At 35.0% G+C, this 22,332-nt stretch overlaps 1 protein-coding gene across 2 annotated transcripts in view; it reads right to left on the minus strand.

Annotated features, from left to right (window-relative positions):
- ADAM23 (ADAM metallopeptidase domain 23) overlaps positions 1–22,332 on the minus strand; it is a 67,000-nt gene that overhangs the window by 19,618 nt on the left and 25,050 nt on the right. For both annotated transcript variants that reach the window (XM_066189727.1, XM_066189726.1), the window contains exons 7-21: positions 20,055–20,127; positions 19,475–19,548; positions 18,520–18,585; positions 15,564–15,635; positions 12,971–13,137; positions 10,989–11,073; positions 10,148–10,238; positions 8,522–8,570; positions 7,064–7,163; positions 4,653–4,724; positions 3,822–3,908; positions 3,587–3,667; positions 3,067–3,117; positions 2,524–2,587; positions 1,157–1,262 (exon numbers count right to left, since the gene is read on the minus strand). In XM_066189727.1, the coding sequence (XP_066045824.1) occupies positions 1,157–1,262; positions 2,524–2,587; positions 3,067–3,117; positions 3,587–3,667; positions 3,822–3,908; positions 4,653–4,724; positions 7,064–7,163; positions 8,522–8,570; positions 10,148–10,238; positions 10,989–11,073; positions 12,971–13,137; positions 15,564–15,635; positions 18,520–18,585; positions 19,475–19,548; positions 20,055–20,127 (1,238 nt within the window). The remainder of the gene's footprint in view (positions 1–1,156; positions 1,263–2,523; positions 2,588–3,066; positions 3,118–3,586; positions 3,668–3,821; positions 3,909–4,652; positions 4,725–7,063; positions 7,164–8,521; positions 8,571–10,147; positions 10,239–10,988; positions 11,074–12,970; positions 13,138–15,563; positions 15,636–18,519; positions 18,586–19,474; positions 19,549–20,054; positions 20,128–22,332) is intronic.

A 22,332-nucleotide genomic window follows, 5' to 3' on the forward strand; every position in this document is an offset into this window, starting at 1 on the left:
CAACCTATCTGTGCTCTAAGAACAATCCAGTAAGAGGGGTCAAACTGTAGAAAGTTTTGTCATGTTAGGCTGAATTGGTTTTCCCTCTCTCTGGCAGCTTACACACCATACGTTAATGTTAAGTTTGAAATTTTCTTTGCATTTTATTTCCCTTGCAGGACAACAGAACCATAAGAACAATTTTTTCGTGTGCAGTTGTGTGGGCCCAATTTTTGGTAAAGAATCTGGTTTTTTTAATGTTATTTTATATAATATATACAACATATATTTTATATCTTCAACAGAAGGCTATCAGCTACTACTGATTGTCCTAAGTCACAGAAGCAGCTGGATGACTGCCAGAAATTGACTTTGTTAAAACTGAAAAAAGCCGTAAATAGCCCTGCAGCCAGATCATTGTCCTGAATCTCCCTACCAACAAAGAACGACTTTTATGAGGAGTTTAACATACACGTTAGAACACACTATCCTCATCTAAATATTAAAAAATCCACTAAACAACTCCTTTCCTTATGATCCTATCTGAAAACTAATAAGAAAAAAAGCCACTATACAAGTGTCAAATAGTCAAAGAAGGAAAATGCTGTTCCAAAACTGAAATTTATATGTACATCATTAAAAATTACAAAACAGAAGTAAATCAGGAGAAATTTAAGTCTATCTACTAATGGTCATTAACTTGAAAAGTAAATTTAATAAAATATTCATGGAGTAGTGAACACATGAAAATTAATCAGGCCTTTTCTCTATAGCATCCAAATGTCTGATGGTCCTCTGTGGTTGAAATAAAGGTTGGAACAAACTTGAAACAGCATAATCTGGTGTCAGACCCAGAGCAAGTGAACAGAGTGTGTGTATTTGCAGTCTAATTTATTCCTGCCAAGGCTGAGGTGTTTTTATGTTATAACTTGTGACTTTTTGTTGCCTTGTCCCTCAGCTCCTCTGAAATAATTGAAGTCACAGTATATTCTTCTGAAAATCTAGAATTCTTTACAAGTGCAACTTTTTCAAGGTGCAAATCTCATGAGGGAAAGAAGATTCAAAATAATACAAAACAAGCTGCTGAAACATGCATGAAAAAGTAGAAAAAGTAGACAATATTAAACTATTACCAATCTATTTAAATGACATATAATCTCTACCAAACTGAACTTACTGTTTGCTGCACTGAATCCATCGGTCTCCATCCTTCCCACAGTTTCCTTTTGTTGTGCCTTCTGTATTAAGCTTTTCATAACAAAATTTGTCAGATCCTGAAGACTCTGTTGATGAAGAAAAAAGAAACGTGCTTTTCACTAGCAACATGACAGCTTTGAAACTTGCATAATTCATTACAGCCATTCTCTGTAATTTTTTTAATATGGAACATTAATATAAATACACGTGTATGTGCACAATGGTATTTTCCAGTGACTAAAAGGGAGAACAGGCTAAACTGAAATACCTGCTGGTATGTTCAAAATTTGCTGTGAACTTCTAAAAGTAGCCTCCACAGGGGCTGTATTGTATTCTGCGTATGAAATCTGTGATTTAGTTTTGTTCACTTCATAACAGTTGCACATAGATTTAATCCAGTTATTTTTCACTGCAATTTTTCCTGATCTGCATTTCAGAAGATTCTATATAGGACATTTATGATAAGCATATGCTCTGACATCAACACAATGTTGATTTTATTCTAATTTTCAGATGTTCACAGGAAACCAAACTTGAACAAAGCGTAATTTCTACTTATTTTTAGGAGTAAAATTCTGAACTAATAGGTTTTAAACCCATAATTATTTACTGACGAGCTCATTTGTTTTTTCTAAAAATAAATCTAAAAAAAGAAAATAGAAAAGGACAACAATTATATAGAGGAAGATAAAATAAGACAGAGTGGCCTCAGTGGCAGTTATGATTAGACAAAATGCACAAGAGCACACTAAACGCCAGAGCACAGGACGTCCTGGTAGTTCTACTCTGCTGAACTGTCTCAAAGTCGTTACACAGAACATTCAGCCCCTCTCTGCTGCAAGCAAGGCCCATTGCAATTGCAATTCTATTTAACTCAACACCTCTGGACTCAAATCCATCCTATGGGTATTTAAGTTCACACCAATGTACGAATTTTCCTGACTTGGAGGATAGTATAGGAAGGAGAGGCAAGGTGGAGAAACTTTGGCATGAGCCACTGATGGGATAATGGAACTGGTGACTGTCATTAAGAAAAACCCCAAAACATCTGTTTTAGAACTATACCCAAAAAATCCTCAACTCCCTCCCCCCAGCAGCATTTGCTGCCCTACCCAGATCTGCAGCCATATCATGCCAGAACTCCCTCACTGACAAAACTCCCAGATGCAGAATTCCACTTGGCAATGAAGCTATTCTCCCACTGCAGTCTATTCACTCTACTGATCAAAAAACTTTAACTTGAAGTGACAAAAACAAACAAAAAAAACCCCACAACCAAAAAATCCAAAACAAAGGCAGGAACGAACTAGAAATAAAATACATTTAAGGTAGTTAAAGTCAACCTACTAGATCCCCAGATATATTTGCACTGATTATCTCTTGTCTTGCATTCACCGTTATAGCAACGACCCTAAACAAAACACAACATGTTAGGAATGAGAACTGAAAACAACTTCATCTTCTTCCCCTCCCACAACAAATGTCTCATTTTCATTCTTCACACGCATGTTGGGATGTAGATTCCATGGATTTGGGTAGATAAAGTACACATTTTGGCCCAGATTACCAAAGCCAGTTTGTGTCCAATACATACTGACATTTAAGCAGTTGCTTTATACTTTTATATAGCTGTAAAGAACTTATTAACATGGAGTGTAGTAAAATATCTACATATAAAATGTAGAGATACCAAGTAGATTTCTCTCAAAGTAGAAATTATTACTATTCATAGAGTGCATAAGGCACAAAAAACATTGATATTTAAAGGACAAAATTTATGAAGAAATATGGAATACAGGATTTTTAAAAATCAATGCCAAAACAAAACAAGAATGTGTATTTGGTTGATTTCTATTTGCTGATGTGCAGGGATTTTAAAACATTGCATACCTGATTAGAATCACAGGCATAGCCATCTTGTTTATGAAGATTTGGTGGACACTGAAAAAAATTAAGAATATTTTTTGTCATGTGTACTGTAATAATACATTAGAGTATCACATATGGAATTTTCCTGCTTTAAAAAAAAACTGCACCACATATAAAGAGGGTTGAAAACATATTTAGTGCAATAATCTTTATAGCTACAAATAGAAATGAAAAAATTAATGTCTTGAGCCATTAAATACAAGGTTTAAGTTATAGATCAGGCAAAGAATGATGCCTGACACAAATATTATACACAAAACCCCAAGAGTTATAAAAACCAAATAAACCTAGAGAAGTCATCTTTTGAGTCCACTTAGATTACTATTTTCATGAGTTTACAATAGTTCATACTCCATTATTACATCATCATTTTGGGCATATGACTGTGCAGTTTGTTAATACAATTTTTCTGTTAAATGAATGCAAAAAAAAGAGGTGCAAACATAAGTAGTGCAAGCAGCATACATTTCTGCACACATACCTGTCCAGAATCCCCAGTGCAGAACTCTGCAATGTCACACTCGTTCACTGCATATCGACAGTCATAACCTCGTGGGAAAAACTAGAAAATGAAAAACATAGTTCAGCACTAAGAATACATCTACATAAGCTGCTCCTTTTCCTTCTACCTAAAACACACTTTGAACTTTAACAGGCTGCACATGACTGCCACGGACAACAGAAAAGAACAATTGATATATGGCAGCAACACTCACAAGACATGATGTATTACAGCAGGGTCCATCACTACAATGAGCTCCGTTAGAAAGAGAGCATTTCTTACAACAATCTGCATAGCATTCCTGAAAAAGAAATAAGGAAAAAGTTTCGTTTTCCATTTTAAGCAAATTTTTTTCTTCACAATCTTTCCAACAACAAACTATTACGTACTAGCAGACAAAAGACTCAGTTTAGCACTGATGATTTGAAATTATCAGCTGGAAGCAGCCTTTGCAATACTCAAATACTAAAGGGAAAACAGTGACATACAATGCTATGGCAACACAGGGATTCACATCTTCTGAAGCCTGTGCCAAATTTATGCTGCTTAGTTCGATAGTATTCAATGCAGGAAAAAATCCCAACCTAATTACAGGTGCAGTTATATTTAAATACTAGAACAGGGACTCAAATCTAGAGGGCAGATTTTTGCAAAAACGTTATTGGAGTATTTCTGCAACAGTGAAGAAAACAACATTTGACTTATTCTGTCTGAACATGGGCACCAGTCTCCAAAGTATCAGTAAGGAGTCTCTCACTCCAGTTAAGCTATCCAGGAAAAGCAAAGGAGTAAGCACATCCCCAGTGCAACTCAAAAACTGCTGGGGAAACAACTGTATCTTGTCATTGGTGTAACAGGAACTGTTCAGAGGACACTGTCTTTGCATTCATTGTCATATGAAAAAATGTTTTAACACAGGCCTTTAACAAAATTGTTCCCAAACAACAGGCAAAACAAATTCATTTCCATAACCTTCCCCTCCTCTCTTACCAATCACTTAATTTATCTTAATAAATTTTGTAAGAAAGACTTGTGGAGTACTTACCATACGGAAACCACAATCACATTCTTCTCCTGCTTCTACATACCCATTTCCACACTCGGTGGTTTCAAAGAGCTGAAAGAAACAAGCCCCCACACCAAGGTAAGAATAAAACTAGTGTCAAGTGACTTTTGTGTCACACACAACCCATTTCTGCAATGCTACACAAATGTGCTGTGTGACATTTGAACTTCATTCCTGTTCCATGGACTCCCAGTTTCCTGACAATTCCTTCAAGAATTCCACAATATCATTCTTGGCATTTGCTCAGGTACCCACACTTGCTTATGCAATGAGCTACTGTTTGTTCCTGTGCAACGTTTGTGCATGAAAAAAATAAATAGAAAGAAATACTGCCAAAAGGAAGTCCTATCTGCCTTATTGGTAAGTTATACACAACCACATACAGATAGTACTAAACAGCTAATCCTAGAACCAGATACATACAATGCAGATAAATTCTGCAGTTCAGGATGATGCAGATTCTATAGTGGTTTCATCATAATTTTAATTAAAGATACTTTTCAGTCTTGCCACAGTAAAAAATTTGCAAGCAGCTTTTCTGTTATCAATATAATTCTGCTTTAAAATCATATAAGAATATCAGGAATCATCAATTTAACTGGAATATTAGCAGCAGACACACATTCCCTAGAACATGGTTGAAATGAGAAATTAGAAGTTAACAAGTTAAAAGGTGAACAGATAAATCTAAGCATGAAAGATGTAAGTAAACCTTTCTGCATGAGCTTAGTGGAAGTAAAGCTGTGGAGAACCATCAAGATATGAAACACAACATATAATACAATACAAATTATATATAAACTTGTATGAAATTCTTCTTTGGTAGTTTTGGTTGGGGCAGGGGGGAATCATAATACCTAATAAAAAAGAAATACATCTCACTTTTGTTGTACAGACCACATAGGTAATCAAGAGCACCTACGATTTTGGGTGCCAGAAGCAAGACAATAAGGAAGAAATATCCAAATGTGCTCTTCTTCACCAGTAATGTTGACAGGATTAAAAAAAACACTTAATTTTTCTTCCCCACTCCCCATAAGCTCCTGTTTCTACTACACTTTGGTGCAAAGAGCAAGATCTCTTACTCTGAAATTGAAATTCATTCTTCTATCAAACAAGAAAATTACAGAACACAAGCAGGCACACACAGATTTCCTATGGAAATCCTTAAGGAACCATTTGATGTTCATACACATGTCAGAGCATAACTCAGGATATAATTTAAAAAATGACATCATGGTGACTGCTTAACAACTCTGTTTCACTTACCTAAGGATTAAACACACTATTTTCTAGCTTGCTTCCTGACCTCCAAATAACAGCACTTAAAACATTGTATGATTTTTTTCTCTCCCAAAGTACTTTAAAGCTGTGAAGGACTGGCACAGATATTATATAAAGATAATTCAACCTTTTCCCTGGGAGCTTTTTCCCCAAAATAAATCAGATTTTTATTCTATGAAATTGAGTCAAATAGACAACTTCTTTACATTACTCTGCCTGACAACTACCACTAAAAACTGAAGCTGCGTTTTTCTATTTCCCTGCTTATTCCTATGTGTAAGAATTCTTGCATTCTTTTTCTATAAGCAAAGATTGGTATCCTGGGAAAAGATTCAAAACCACTCAAACAAGCAAAATTTTTTTTAGTTAATTGTGCAAGGTGATGGTCCACCAAAGGGTATAGCACAGTAAACAGAACAGCCTAATAGCCTCATGTGGTATTAAATTCTACAAGGACAGCAGTTTGACACTATGATTAAATAGAATATTAATGCTTTGGATTGCTCTTACTTGGCAAAAAGAGCCATATGGAATATTTTTATACTGCTCAGCTTTAGAGGGATGTCAGGCTAACATTGTCTTAGAAAAAGTTATGACCTTGGTAAGTTTTTAGGCAAAAAAAGCAATGGTACAAGGAAACTGCTATGAATGATAGAGTTTGCTAGATGTGCATTTGAAATGAAATAAAGCTAACCTTGAGAACAACCAAATATACTACTGTCTATATGAAATAATCTTTGGATTTCTATTGCCTAATATGGTAATTTGCATTCTTTTTAACAACCTCAGACACAAAGTCCAAGAGTTGAGTGTAGGTGGAGCATACACTATTCTGGATTTATTTTGCACTACTTCCAGCTTAATAAGTAGTATATTTATGCCGAATGTTATATTCATCATTATTTGAGCATGAAGAACTATGGAAAACAAATTGCATTCCTCTCAATACTATTTTAAAATGCTGTGGGGCTGAACACCTAATTACAACTTCAAAAATATACCCACATAGATATCTGAATAAATTTGAGAACAGATGATGTCAGTGAAATTATTACATTTTCACTACAATGTGTAGCAGATGTCCTGACTACCAACTTATTTATTACCTTTGTTGGCCTGTTAAAAAGACAGGCACCTCCCCCACGAAGTAAAAATTCTTTGTATTCTGCAATGCTGCATTTGGAGAATTTCCTGGAATGGTATACCCTAAAATGGCAAAGAATTAGGTGAGTAAATGCCTTGAAACACCACCAGCTACTGGAAAGAGGAAAAGTGGTCAAAACATTTTTTAAATACTGTAAATCCCAGTTTCTTACAACCACTGTGTGCAACAGTATGACAGCTCAGTCTTATTCTCAAACAATGAAATCAGGACAAAAGTTTAAAACATTTTGCTATTTTATATTTCTATTTTATGAATGTACAATATATAAAACTGTAGCTTTTAAACATCTTAATAAGGTAAACCCACATTATCATAGTAGCTGCTATTAAGCCTTTCTATTGCATGTATAATCCAGTATCCTCTCAGGTTTGTTTTTGGCACCTAGAAATGCTACAGCAAGACATTTCACAGCTTAATACAGACTGGTAGAAGAACAATTCCATCCCATTTTGTTCTGTCATATTTGCTGATTTCTTTTCATGTCTCCCTAGCTCCTTTACTGGAAGAAAGGGTATTCATTTGTTCATGATGTTACAGACTTCTCTCACATTTCTGCAACTCAATCTTTTTCCCAGACTACTGAAAACATAGTTCATTAGTAATTTCTCACTCAGAAATTGTCAGATATGTTTAGTTGTCATGTCTTGAGATCTGGGAATGAGATCTATTCACACTATTAAAGATTGGAAGAACCATGCCATAAGGTGGTTCTCCATTCCTTCTACATGACCTGGGTTTTGTTTCCTATTAACCTTTTCTACAGAAGAGGCTTCTTCCACAGCCTCTTCTTCTGATACTTACATCCAAGACCAATACTTTGATGAGTTCACCATACAAAGGAAGTCAGTATCTATTCTGCTCAATGCCTTACCTCGGATTCCAGAAGCAAATTTATGGAATGATTTTCTGCTGTATTCATACAGTGGCTGACTATTACAAGTCTACAGGGCAGCCACAAAATATATCTACTGAAGAGCCGATTTCTAAATACCATACAAAGAAACGAAGCTCCTTCTGTCTTGCTTGTAATTAATTTTCTCCATGAGTTTTGTGATCAAGCTTCCACTGTGAGCAAGATACTGACAGGAAGCGATTTATAAGATTCAAACCCCTGTATCTCAGAAGTTATCCTTTTCTAATCAGTTGCTTACAATATAGAGAAAAGAACCTTTGAGAGTGTGTGAGGGTGGAGGGTAATGAAATTCCTCCCATACAAATGTGCTTCCCCTTCAGAGTTCACTGACCATTTATGTACCTAAGGATTGAGTTCCAACTGTTTCTAGTTTTTCATTTATTAGCACTAAAACACATAGATAAAACTCAATGTGTAAATATTTCTGTCATAATGTAAATGATGAACTCATTCCAGAGCCCTCAATTACTGATATTTATGACATACCCTGTTTCCTCCATGATGCAACCACCCCAGGATTCAGTGCAGTCACACTCTTCTCAGACAAGACCAAAATACAACAGAAAAGGAGAGAAGTTATAAATATGCTTACAATGAATATAAAGTACTCACTATACAAATGGACCTTGACTAATTATACAAAGATTTGATGATTGCTTGGCTGTACAAGCTATAGCCCCAAAAGGGAAACCAGCCCACTTGAAGACATACTAATACATTAAATAAATATGGTACTTTCAGATTACCATACCTGCAGGTTCTTAAGACTCAACACAAAATTTCAGGCAGTACACAAAGCTAAAAATAGCTGGCAAAGTTCTTCGCTACATCCTCTCAAAACAAGCTGCACAAGGCTGCGTGCATTATACGTAATACTGATGATTTCAAATGTTCACATTTTCTCCTCCCCAAAAATAAAGAATACCTGAAAGAGGATTGTTACTGGACAGGCCAGGACTTTTCCTTTTGGCATAAAATTATTAACAGTAATACGTGAATCAGCCAATCAAACATTCACTTGAAAAAGTAGTTGAATGAAAATGGATTTACAGTTTACTTACAGCTATAGCGTGTAAGTCAACAGTGACCAAATTCATAACATTAAAACAAAAGATCAGCACCTTATGGTTGGTAAAACAAGCTGCAAACTGCCCATAAAATGATCTACCAAAGATAGATGTACTATAGTTACTACTGGAAATTCAGAGTTTCTCCATGGAAAATACTGAGAGATTATTTATATGTTTATTTCTACTCTCCCCAGGTCTTTCATTAATCTTTCTCTATAAAGGGCATGCAAGTAAGGACACTGAGTTATCATACCAAAACCCCCTATCTTTCAGTTAAAAATAATCTGATATTCAAATTGTATGAACTTTGTTTTACTTGTAACCAAAAAACGATCTAGAAAATATTTTAGCAATTTTCTAGTTTACACAATTCAAAAGCAATGCTTTACAAAACAATATTCCTAAGCATAGTTTCCTAAGTCACAGATTTTTGAAGTGATTCCACAATGAAGTCAACATTATCATTCATGTTTTAAAGAGGAAACAAAGAGAAAAGGTAGCCAAACTGCTTACAAAATGCAAGAGAAAAACCAAACAATTTTCTTTAGCCCTGAAAAGAGCTTTGCAGCAGTTTTTGTACCACCACTCTATATGTTAAGGCCACACAAATCTGGTCTGGCTGTGAAGCAGCAAGGTAACAAGTTGAGCCAATGTCACACTGGACTAGGATACAATCCCTTACCATTTCTTCAATTGTAAATCAGGTATTTTTGCGTTTCAAGAAGTCAGTAATTGTTCTATTGGATTTACAGACTTCATTAGGATAGAAAAGGAGTTCTAAATTAAATTAATAGTGTTTTTACCAATATACCTTTGAATATTGGTTATGAATGTCGTCTTGACACAGGACATCACTGAGGTCATTGAAAATGTCACTAAACTGTTGGCTCTTATTTTACTGAAGCTGAAATTTCACTATGTATATTTCCAAAAGCAGCAATTCTTGTTCTACAGTTACAGCAATTTTAGCATTTCTTTCAAACACAATAAAGGAAGTGTTTATGTATTTAGCTAAGGAAGACAAAAGACTCCATGTACATACTCGGTTTCCTGGCAGCTGGCTCCCATTGTATTCCAAGATTCTGAGCAAGGCTCTGTGCTAGTTCCTGTGCCATGGGCAAAGGGACACCATACTGCATTCCAAGAGGAGCACAATTATAAAAAAAACCCAAACCATTAGTTACTGCGATGAACACTACACTGGCTCATTCTGGTTTACCACATACCTACTACGTCAATAATTCAGTGCAGTCAATTACAATTCTGTGTGCATATAAGGAAAATAAACTCAGTAAAGTACATAACAGATAAAATATTTCTCTTCTAGTCTCAGGCAATCTCTCCCCATTGGTTAATCTAAAGAAAGAAGTCTATTTGATATATATGCAATACAGTTCTGTAATAGTAGGATTTAACCCATGTAAAAACCAAGGAGAATTTTATTATCAATTGAACACTACACTGAGAAAAAAAATAACAATAATAAAAAATCAATACACAGGGACAATTTTTTTTCTAATTTCAATGTTTAAAATTTTCAGGAAGAATTACAAGCCATTGGTACCTTACAGTGGTAAGACAAAGATATTCACTGCTGTGTTTCAACTCCTGTCTGAGATTTTTTGGGTCTAAATTTCTGTCAAATATAATAAAAGCCAATTTAAGTTTTGTAAGAGAGTACTGCAGACAGGAGAAATATTTTCTAGAAAGAAAAGCACTCTGAGCAGTAGTTTGATGATGATCAAGAAGGCTGACTGTGAGAATCCTAGCTTTTTAATATGTAAGTTAACTTAAAGCCCTGAGTACTGAAACATATAAACTCTTGAGACTATAATGTAGAGATTCTACTTTATTTCACTTTAGTCATGGAAAAAAAAAATTACCTCATTCACTCCTACTCCTCTGGCCACAGAGCAAACACCTCCAAAGTAACTTAAGCTGCTCCTTTTGTAATGAAATGTCACATTCCTTACAAACAAATAAAAATGAAGAAACTATAACACATTGACATTGGGCACCAAGAGCTTATTGAAAGACCACACTCTCACACATACTATGATAGATTGCATGTACATTCATCTGTTTCTAGCATAAAAAGCAACTGCAAGTTTACAAACAACACCAACACTGAAAGAGGTGGTTTTTTATAAGCTTTGACAAAAAAACTATTTTTCTCTTCTAGAGTCAGAATCAGTCTTAACCCACAAACAAACCAAGCACAGAACAGGCTCCTAAAACAATACAGTGATAACATTTATTTAAAAGTTAACAATATATTCTAATTAGGATCTGTCAAGAAGGAATTCCGTTCTGAAATGTAGCAGTATTGAGAACTTTTAAAATTATTATCTTAATCCAAACCAATTTAAGTTCTAGTTTCAAATCCAAATGAAAAGACTGAGAAGTATACCTAAAGGGAAAGTAATTTAATACTGCTTTTTAACCTTGCCTCCTTTTGTGTATTGCCAATAAGCCGCAAATAATTTAGTTAAGTAATGTAATCTGGAAGATCTAAATTATTCAATAAAATGCCTACAAATTACTATGAATTACACCTATTTTAAGTTCATAGTCATAATAATAAACCTACACAGCCTACAAACAACCTACAGTGGCCCTGCATGATGTAACTAATTTTTTTTTAAATTACAGGCTACTCCATATAGGTATGTATTTATTTTTCAGAACATTCTAACAGCCATCAGAACTTTCAGACTGCAGCTTAACTAAACACTTAGACCCAGAGGCTTTACAACAGACAGGACTGTAGTAAGGGCTGAGCATGACAGGCACTTCCAGAAATGTTCATCTCCCCCCCAGCTTCAAAGAGGCTCAGCTGGACCATGCCATGTTCCATTAGCTTTGGAAAATCTCCAAGCATGGGCACTCCATAGTCTCTCTGTGCAGCCTGTTCCAGCATCTGATCACCTTCACAGTGAAAGGGGGTTTTTGCCCTAAGTTTAAATGGAATTTCTTGTATTTCAGGTTGGCTTTGGTACCTTTCACCATGAGAAGAGCCTGTTGGTGGCAAACTCTTCAGCAGGTGCGACAAAACATGCATGGCAGTCACTAAGAGTGCATGTCAGCAGCACTGTGCCTGTATTATGAAGAACAAAATCAGTGTTGTATTGCAATGCCTGTATTAAGGAAATCTGGAGGAAATTCTTCATCCCCTATTTTTATCATCTTCTGCAGAAGCTGAACTACAGGAGAATCCCATGGAAGACATTAGTTGTTCCATCCTCACTGTCATGCTGCTGGGAGACAGCCTAAGATCTTTATGCTGCACAGGGGAAGACACATTTCCTTCTCTGCTTACAATGCCATGAAGTAAAATAATCCTTGCTCAAGGCTGAAGTCATGCCTAGTGATGCAAGTGGAATTTCCCGTCAAAATGCATTGCGTCTCAGAACAATTCATTACAGCTCTAAAGAAGGCCTTCCATTAACAAATCATCACTGCAGCTACACGTGTGAATAAATTTACTAACTGGAACACTCTTGTGGCAACACATAATCCTGCCAGCTCTTCCCTCTCCTGATTGTAACTGGAAAACCAGCTCTTTACACACCTGATTAGCAAAGCTAAGTATCCTTAAGGGCTCATCAAAAAGACACTTCACATGTGACACTGTTTCCAGGTTGCAAAGACATTCAAATATCATTATAGATATGTATCAACATGACCATGGTATATACTACACCTATTAAAAACAGGTGTTAAATATCGATTAAGCTTCCTAAGGAAGACAGATGTTGATTGATACAGAGAATACCAAGCAAAAAGAGTAAGAAAGAAGAGACAAGTAATAAAAAAAAGCAGTAGACAGGAAACAACATTCTAAGCCACTGCCAAGGGTACATACGAGAGCAGGTGCACAGCATCAGCGTGCTGCTTGATGTAGTGCTGCCGGTACTTTGAGAAATCGTGAAGCATCTGCAGAGGGTCAGGGTGGATATTAATGCGATCTCTGTCTGTCCAAGTCTCCACAGCAACAAGAACTACCCTGGTGTTCAGCTGCTCCTTGTATATCTGAGGGCAGAGACACGACAGGCACAGGAGTAGAACACTGGGTCAAACATGCACAGTTAGCCAGTAAGAGTAAAGCGGAAGGACAAGAGGGATAAAGCAGGAGGAAAACATGGGGAAACAGTTAGCTGGTAATGCCTTGCATTTCCTAAAAGCTGATATTCTGATCAACTTAAATTTTATGTTTTAGAAGGAAAAAGCAACCCCTGTTGCTCTTTTTTCTTTTTGAGCTGCTCTATTTTCTTTAAAATTCACATGGCAAATAACGTTGCCACTGAGTTTTACAGAAAACCTTTTCAAAATCAGCAAAGAAGAAACATAAAGGTACACTGGGTGATCTCAAAGAAAAAGAAAAGAATGATCTCAAAGAGTAGTCAAAGACAATTTTAAAGCTGAGATTAAATAATTTCTCCATTTTCCAATAAATCCAAATTTTAATTAATGCTTGATTTCCATTTATATAGTATGATCACTTAATTCTCACATTGCTTGAGTGGAATTAAGGAAGAATACTGATTTTTGTATAAATTTTAATGTTACTGTAGCAATAGACAAGGAAACAACAATCAGGCATTAATAATAACATAACAGTTCTACAAGATGCATTTTAAGATAGTGCATGATACTTGGTTCTGACATAAAACTGCTGCTGCCTTTAGGCTCAGTTCAAAAAATGTCAAATTTTATTAACTAAGGTTATGCAGAACTTACAGATCTACAAAAGATGCATTCCTTATTCACCCTGACCACAAATCCAGTTTTGTATCAGGGCAGCATTATCCTTATTAAAAAGTCAATGTATAATATTCAGCTTAGAAAAAATAACAGAAATATAAAAATAAGAGATAGGAACCACCTAAGCTCAGTTTTGTCCAAGACCTTTGAAGGAAAAGAGTATTAGCATGCTTCAGTCTCAGGGAGACAGGCTGAGAACATACACAAAATGGTTTACAACATGAGAAAACCCTGTGGAATTAAACTGCCTGAAATGACATAGGGGTGGATCAATAAAGATTTTACTTCTGTTTGCTGAGAGGAAAACTCTATTTCCTGAAGCAAAAAGCAACAAAAAAAATGGAAGAGGGGGCAGAGAACCTGAAGGCCTCTGAAAGCCAATATCCTTTTCTCAACAATAAATGAGTAAGAAATACAGCCCACAACCTAGGGACACAAGGAAATATCAAGGCAGAAGATTCTGCTCTTTTTCGTACTTTATTTAAAGAAAAAGCCGTTAGGATATAATTTTGTAAGATCTCCATGAAAGGACTGAATTCTACACAAGAATGAAGCTTGATGTTTCTGCATACACACAAATAAAAATGGGAAAAACAGACATAATAGAGAAAGAAAAGATGGATGAAATAACTTTCGTTAAAGTGCAGAGGAATGAGAAAGTAATAATTATCAGATGAGGAAAAAATAAAGATGCCACCTTTTCTTTGGGTATGTCCAATATAAATTATAGAAATATTACAATTATTTACATTTTTATGTGCTCTAGTAACTTTTCTTTAGGCTACTGGCATTTTCAGATCATTACAGAAAAGTATTCCAAAACACTTCTGGTATTTCCTGTATTGTAAATATATTCACCTAAATTTTCAATATACATCCAGTACACTTTATATGTAAGAACAAACTACATTGTTTCCTCTGAGTCAAACAAACTCTTGACAATGTTTTGCACTGAATCATATCCCACAGTTCCACTGGTGTCAATAATGTCACATGGATAAGGGACTCAGAGTCAGCATTTGGTAGCCTTTGTATTCACCCCTACTAGAAAATCTACGTGTTTTCAATACTGACAGAGCTCTGAATTGTGTGTGATCATTACATGTGTATCAAAAAAGAGGAAAAAACCCCCCAGATTAATTTTACCACAAATGTTACCCCTAGTTTATATGCTGTATGCAAAATTGTTTTAAATTTAGCACAGATACAAGTATGGTATCTGTGTCAGTTCACCCATGTATAATGTACTACAGTGGCACTTTGTTTGTTTTTAAGATATAAATAAAGATCTTTAAAGCAGATTTTTTTATTCACACTCACTTTTTCTCCTAATATATATATATATATATCTATATATCTATATATATATCTTGTGGGCTATACTTGCAGTTTCAATCACTTGCAGTTAGATTTGTTCCACAAATCTAAATTTGATTAAATCTCATTCTTAATTGGTGACAGACAGTGAAACCACCCCTGCCAAAGGCAAACTCTGACAGCTGAAAGCTTTAAGAAAAATGCCACAGACAATCTAGTCTACTGTAGACCAAACAAGAGGCTATTCTTCTGCAGATAAAATAGAAGTGCACTTTAAAGTGTAACTGAACTCTGGTATCTGAAAATGATAACATTTTTAATACAGTGATGAAGTAGAAGTCAGTGAATCAGTTTTCAGAAGAAACATTGATACTTACAGCATCTACAAGGTTTACCACAGACTTTGCAAAATTGTTTGCGTATGCAGTTGAAGAACGGTGCTTTTCGAACTAAAAGAAGAGAAAGTAGAACCCAGTGAGAACTTAAATATTTATTACTAATTCTTTATTTTTACAGCATGAAAATAAAATTATTATTTTATGAAAGAGTAAGGGAAAAACTCAAAAAACTTTTCGGATCACAGCCTATATCTCATATTCAAGAATCCCTTGAAGATAAAGGAAGCCATGCATGTTATGCAGCCTTTCCCAACTGTAAAAGCGGCATTTAACCACAAGAAATACTGTATTTAGAATCAGAGTTCAAATGTTGAGACAAAACTACAGGTAAACATGAACATAAACGTGAACTCAAAATTGAGAGGATTCTTTACCCATTAAAATTGTTTAACTTGATGAGATACATATCAGACTGTAGCAGACACATTCCATCACTTTAATTATAAGACATAAAAACGAAGCATTTACCACTTATCCTGTGCACAGCTCTTTGCAAAGGCCTCCTTTTCTACAATACCCCCATACTTTTATGACATGTAGCAGTAGTTACAGGACAAGGCAAAATGGAAGAGGGAGCACATAGTAAAAGTAAATATGTGTTTGAAGATGAAAAGAGTTAAGCTGAATATCTTAAATTCCAACTTCATTTTTTTAATAGATGTAGATGAGTTGTATTATAAGTTCTGCTTCATAATATCTGTGCATATTCATTAAAATGGTTTCATGTCTTTCTTCATCCTGCCTTAAAAGCCCCTTCTGTAGCAAGTCAAATTTTTTAAAGATGCAGCTATGGTATCTGAACATGAATCCATATGACTTTCAAGAAACTGTAAAATCATAAACCAAGATTACATTACACAGTATGATTTGCAGATAGGAAAAATAGGTCTTCAAAATCTCATAGAAAATTAACATGAAATTGCTTAGAACAGGGGAAAAAAGCCTTTATCAAAAAACTTTCTAATTTCAACTACTGGTTAAAAGCAACAAGTCTCATTGCCTCACAGTGTTCCATGAAAGTGCCATTTATTCTCTCTATGACACACAGTACTTAAAAGAGGCCTTGGAAGAAGAGACTCTTCTCTGAACAACTGAGTAGCTGCTCTCAGGTACGGTGCTAGTAGGTGTCAAGGATGCACACTGAGAGGAACATTATACCATGGACTGCTCCCCAAAGAACAATGGCAATGGGTAAGGGTGGCTTGGGCTTTTTGTTTTGAGCCAATCCCAAACCTTTCCAGAAGTGGAAAGGTAAAATAAAACGCTTCAGAAAATGTTCCTGGTTTTCATGAAAGGATTAAAATGCTAAAATCAATAGCAATACACCACATAATGTGGTTAAACGCAGATCTAAAAGAAATTAACTAAACCAGTAAAAGAACGCAACAACCTAATTAAATGTGTTAAGATATCTTTATTGCTAGAGGAAAGGAAATGTTGTGAAAATACACAGTATTAACTATTTAACTCAATCATCAAGGAGGTTTAAGATACTTCTTCCAATGAAAACCTTTGCTGCAGGGGAAACCTGCCCTCTCCTGGTAAGCAGAAAATCTTGAAAGTACATTTAGTGAGCTCCCGGACCAGCAGGCTGTGACTCCTAACTGTGAACACTTCCCTGACTATATCCATTTTATTCTTTGAAAAGAATTATTATCTCCTTTTAAGTCACCGATAACTATGAAGCAAAAAATCTTGTGCTCTAAAGTTCTAACAAATAAAGCATGAGAGGAGACAACAGTGTCTGTAAATAACACCTTCAAGCATGTCTGTAATACAAGAGGCTGGAGAGAAAGACAGACATAGGAATATTTTCACTTCATAAGGAACGCCAAGCACAGACATCAAACAAGACAACAAAATGGCCATAACTTCAGTTACTGTGCACTACTGCTAAATAACCAACACCTGAACGCTTTTGAGTAGTTTACTACCATGTGGCTTTACAAATGAAAACAGCTCGAGAAATTTCTGTCCTACTTTTTCCACCCATACAAATTCCCTCCACAGTGCTAAATTAGTACGGATAAAATGTAAGTTATATTTGTCCAGGCTACTTCTATGATTTATTAGAGAGGTGAGGGGAGGGTACATTATCTGTCTATTCAGCACCAGAACAAGCATGAATTACTGCATCCTGTTCTGATATCTTCTCTTTCTTGCTCTTAAATATTATCCTTCAGTGTTGAAAACAGAGCCCACAACTCCATGAAGAACTGGGAAACTTGCAGTGGGGTGAGAGACATAAAAAGCTCTTGCAAATAAAATAAGTGAAAACTATTGTATCAGCAGAATTTGATTTAAAAAAAGTCTTGCTTACAACAAATGTCACTTGGTCTGACTTTTTCCAGTCATCCCTCAAGACAAAAAGGGGAAAAAATTGGGCTTTCCTCCCCCAACGAATTTTGGGGTTTTTTTTTTAATGACAAACGCTTTCTGAATCAAACAAACAACTTACCTTTCACTCCATTATCACTCCTGTTTATAAGTATGGAATAACCACGAAGGACAATCAGAGTTTTGTCTACATGTTTTGCTGCATCCAAATTTAAGTTAGTAAAATTAAACTCAAAGTAACAAATTAAGACCTCTTTCTATACAACTTCAAAGACAGGATGTAATTTTAGAACATTTAGTGTGTCCAGGACAAAAATGTTTTGTTGCTTTCCTTTGTTAGTAATGGGCATATTAATGATACCAAAGTGTTCCAGATTAATTTTGAATATATGATTGCCTCCGAAAATTTTAGGTAATATTAAGCTTCATTAGGTATTATGGCCTACAGTGTGTCTTACAGTACAAACGTTAATAGCTGCTGATAAAAAAAATCCTGGGCCCAAAAGTAGCTGATGCAGCACAGTGCTGTACATCAACCTACAAATGGAAGATATATCAGTCACCAAAAGGAAGATTACCACTGAATTGATATACTTACCATTTTATGGTCATTGACTATCATGAGCTCCAGATATTTCATTTCTTCAAAGACACCACGAGATAACTGATGAATTAAAGAAATTCTTTGAGAAATCATAAAGATGTAGTGATTTTCAAAAGTAACTGCAGCTGATTTTTATTCTATATACATATTAAATATATATTGTTTAGGGTATTAAAACCAGTAGACAACTGGGTGAGAAATGCAAGTAGAGTAAAGAATCTTAGCTCCAGTAACTTAAGACACTGGCTGAGAGTCTGAGCCACATCACTAAAAAAGTTCAGGGTCCACTCTTTTTGCTTCAGTTCAGACACCACCACTACTTCCCTCCTCCCTTCATTATGTACTACTCATCACAGATTTAATGAGGAAGGAAGTTACTAAAAACATAAGCACCCTCAAAAGTATGGTGTGGATTGCACAACTCAGTGAAGAAATACAGAACAATTTCCTTTAACTCAATTATTTCCCTAACTGATACATATGTATGTGAAGATCAGGAGGACTGCTCACTTATGTTCTTACAGTAACTCAGTTCTGGGCGTCCTCATTTGGATATTTGATGTAATCATGCTACTTAATGAGCCAAACGAAAATAAAGTCAGATACCTACAAAGTAGCAAGAGTTCATTCAAAATTATTCTTTATTCTCAATCAGACAAAAACCTTAAAATTCTAAAGTCATTTCCACTACTAAGTTTCGATTTAATTGATGCATAAGATTGCTGTCACTTTAGAAAGTTTATCAACTTTCTTCTAAATTTTCTATTTTTGAAGAAGTCTTTTTTTCTCATTTGATATTTGTATGATGTGACAATCCTAAATTTCTAAAAATACTTGTTTCCTGAAGCCTATGTTCTCTTGCCTTTTAATACTTCTGTATTAAAAAATACAGAAATTAGTGAGTTTAGGTTTATAAATGGTCTTAACTTAGGGTCACAATTCTACTTACTGCTCTCTTTCTTCTCCTTCTCCTCAGCCACTGCAGTTCAGACAGAAAGGGCCATTCAGAACTAGAGTCAGTCTCTGTAAAAATTACAATTTAAGAATTTCATGGCATTATTTTAAATTACTTATGTACACTGTCCAAACCAAAAGTAGATTAAGATCACCAAAATTAGAACCACCCTTGCTAGCCAAAAGATCATTTTAAAAAATACATAAAATATATCAAAACTCAAGTAATTCAGAAATCTTAAAGCATGCAAGGATAGGTGAAGAAATTATAACCTGGGCTTAGAATATACATTTTCTTCCATCTCATTGCCTCATTAACATTAATATCACTGATTAAATTCAGTGATTTTCAGAGGAAAGCTAAATACAGGTCTGTGGATGAAAATCTTACAGCTGGCTTTTGAAAAATCTATATTCCATTGCAGTAATTGTGAAAAAGGCAGGTAAATATCTATTTTTCATGACTTTCTAAATAATCAGCAATTTTATAAACCCTGCTAGCCTAATACTCAAATTTTTCAAGTTACACATACGATTATTTCCAAGATTTAAAAACTCATAAGCAAAAAACACACCAAGGTCCTGCAACTGCTTGGAGGCTTGTGTTCCGTAAGTTCTTTGGATGATGTGTGGCCTACTTTTACTGTCCTAGAAAGAAAAAGATGTGAAATTTTCGTCCAGTTAATAGCATCAAGTGAAAAATTTGGCACCTATTTCAGTATTTACAATTTCTATTATTTTTTCTATAAAATGCAAGCAACTATAGTACCAATTTGAGATAGTACTAATTTGAAGCAATCTATTTGCAAACCTGAGTAAATTACAGAACCTCTCTGCTTCAGCAAATTGACTGGTCTACAAAAAAAAAAAAGTGTCACAGATGTCTTTGAGCTTACCTTAAAAAAAGTCCTTCAAAAGCCTTAGTGTTAGAGAACACAGATCCCTTATTCCAATAAATCAAACTAGAATGTCTGTATCTGGTTGAAATCTTCCTTCCATAGATGAAAAGCAACTATTACTATCTAATCTTATCTATTACTATCTAGAATCCTATCTAATTGCAGCAAATTGCAAGAAACCAATCAATACACTATCCTAAAGAGGATCCTTTCATCCTGTTTTACTGGTGTATTCCACACTTTAAAAGGAGAAGATTTTTAATGCATATTTTCTTTAGAAGTCTGACATACCCCGAATTATCACATCTGAGTATCTACTCTAGAAAACAACTCCCTTCCTCTGTAACACCTCCTCTGCAGAGCCTGCCAACACAAGCAATTCTTTTCAAAGGGTAAGTTGCTACTTTTCTTTAACTTCCAAAAGAAATACAGAGCACACTGAAGGACAATACTATATATATTTGCTAGATTTTGGGGGGAAAGAGAGGGAGTTTTATATAGTATCCACTATAGTTAAGATCAGTCAAGCTAAACAAAGTACATGATGAAGGCTGAGTTCAAGATATTTATCTCACATACTGCAATTAAAAAATGAGCCTCTGAAAGCTCTCAGTAGCTGTATTATTTTCAGTAGTTTTGAGAAAATTATGCATCTCATCTGTTTTTTTTTATTTAGAGTTCAACTTGAAACCTTGAGTAGGCAAATAGTATCTCACTTTTATAACCAGAACTTTTGCTCTACTTAGCTTTTACTGAAATACCACTCAGAGAGATATTCTGGTTTCCTTTGTTCACCCAAGCAAGACAACAGTTTAGTCAAATTTCCTTCTTCCTTGTATAAACATAATCTCCATTAATTTACTGTGTCTGTGTTGTCAGTCTTTAGAACTGCAACCTTTATGAACATGTCCTTCATCACAGGCACACAGCATGTACTGTGGTTCCTGGGGAGACTGATTCTTTTAGATGTAATATTTTCCCATGTTTCTGAAGTCTCATTTATAGCCCAATAATTGACTGTCCAAATGTTGATCCAATTTCTTTGACAGTATCAGCCAATGATTTTTCAGATCTTTATTCAGACTGTAATTTCAACTTTCTAGTCACTAAAACATGTCAGTTCTGCAGCATTAGTTATTTGTCACATACCATACATATACCGTCATATACATACTAGACTGAGACAAGCCTGAGAACTGTGGCACAGCATCTGCAATATATCCGGCAGACCAAGCAGTTCACAAACCTTAAGAATTCTCTGTCTCAATGTTGCAAAATCATTGAGTGAAAATCACTCAAATACTTGAATCACTCAGAAATTAGAAATATACCTACTTTACTACTGGCTGTGAAATTGTGTCAGCTGTATTAACAGCTGAAGTTTTAGAAATGGTTGTACACGTGAAACATGAAACACAAAAGTAATGATAGCAAAATACTTGCACAAATGCAGTCCTATATGCTGATCCAGCATAATCTTGTATTTGAATATGCTGGATCACAATCATTTAAGCTATACAACAATCACTGACATAAGACATACAAAGTTTAAGACACCCAGATGTAATTATCTACTTAATTATGCTTTTTGTGGAATCATGGCAGGCCAAGAGCAACCTGATGCAACTATTTAGAGAGGAATGTATAAATGAGTTCCAGAGATCCTTCCAATGAATTTATAAACACTTTAGTTCAAGTACTGGAGCAAATCAATAAACACTTTTTGACAGTCCATAACCATGTGCTATGGGAAAGAGTTTTATTTGGCTGTTTCCAGCATCTAAATGATCAACAGCAAGTAGGACACAAAAAATTAAAGAAAAGCAGAGAAAAATTGTAGGTAAATCATAATTACACATTTGCCACCTTAAAAAAATTCACATCAAGTGTTTTAAAATACTTTTTGCTTTCATATCAATGCATGAGACATATCACTCATTGATTTATTCTAATA

This window comes from Chamaea fasciata, unplaced genomic scaffold (assembly GCF_029207755.1).
Source record: "Chamaea fasciata isolate MVZ Bird 193981 ecotype frontalis unplaced genomic scaffold, bChaFas1.0.hap1 SCAF_8, whole genome shotgun sequence".
Classification (NCBI taxonomy): Eukaryota; Metazoa; Chordata; class Aves; order Passeriformes; family Sylviidae; genus Chamaea; species Chamaea fasciata.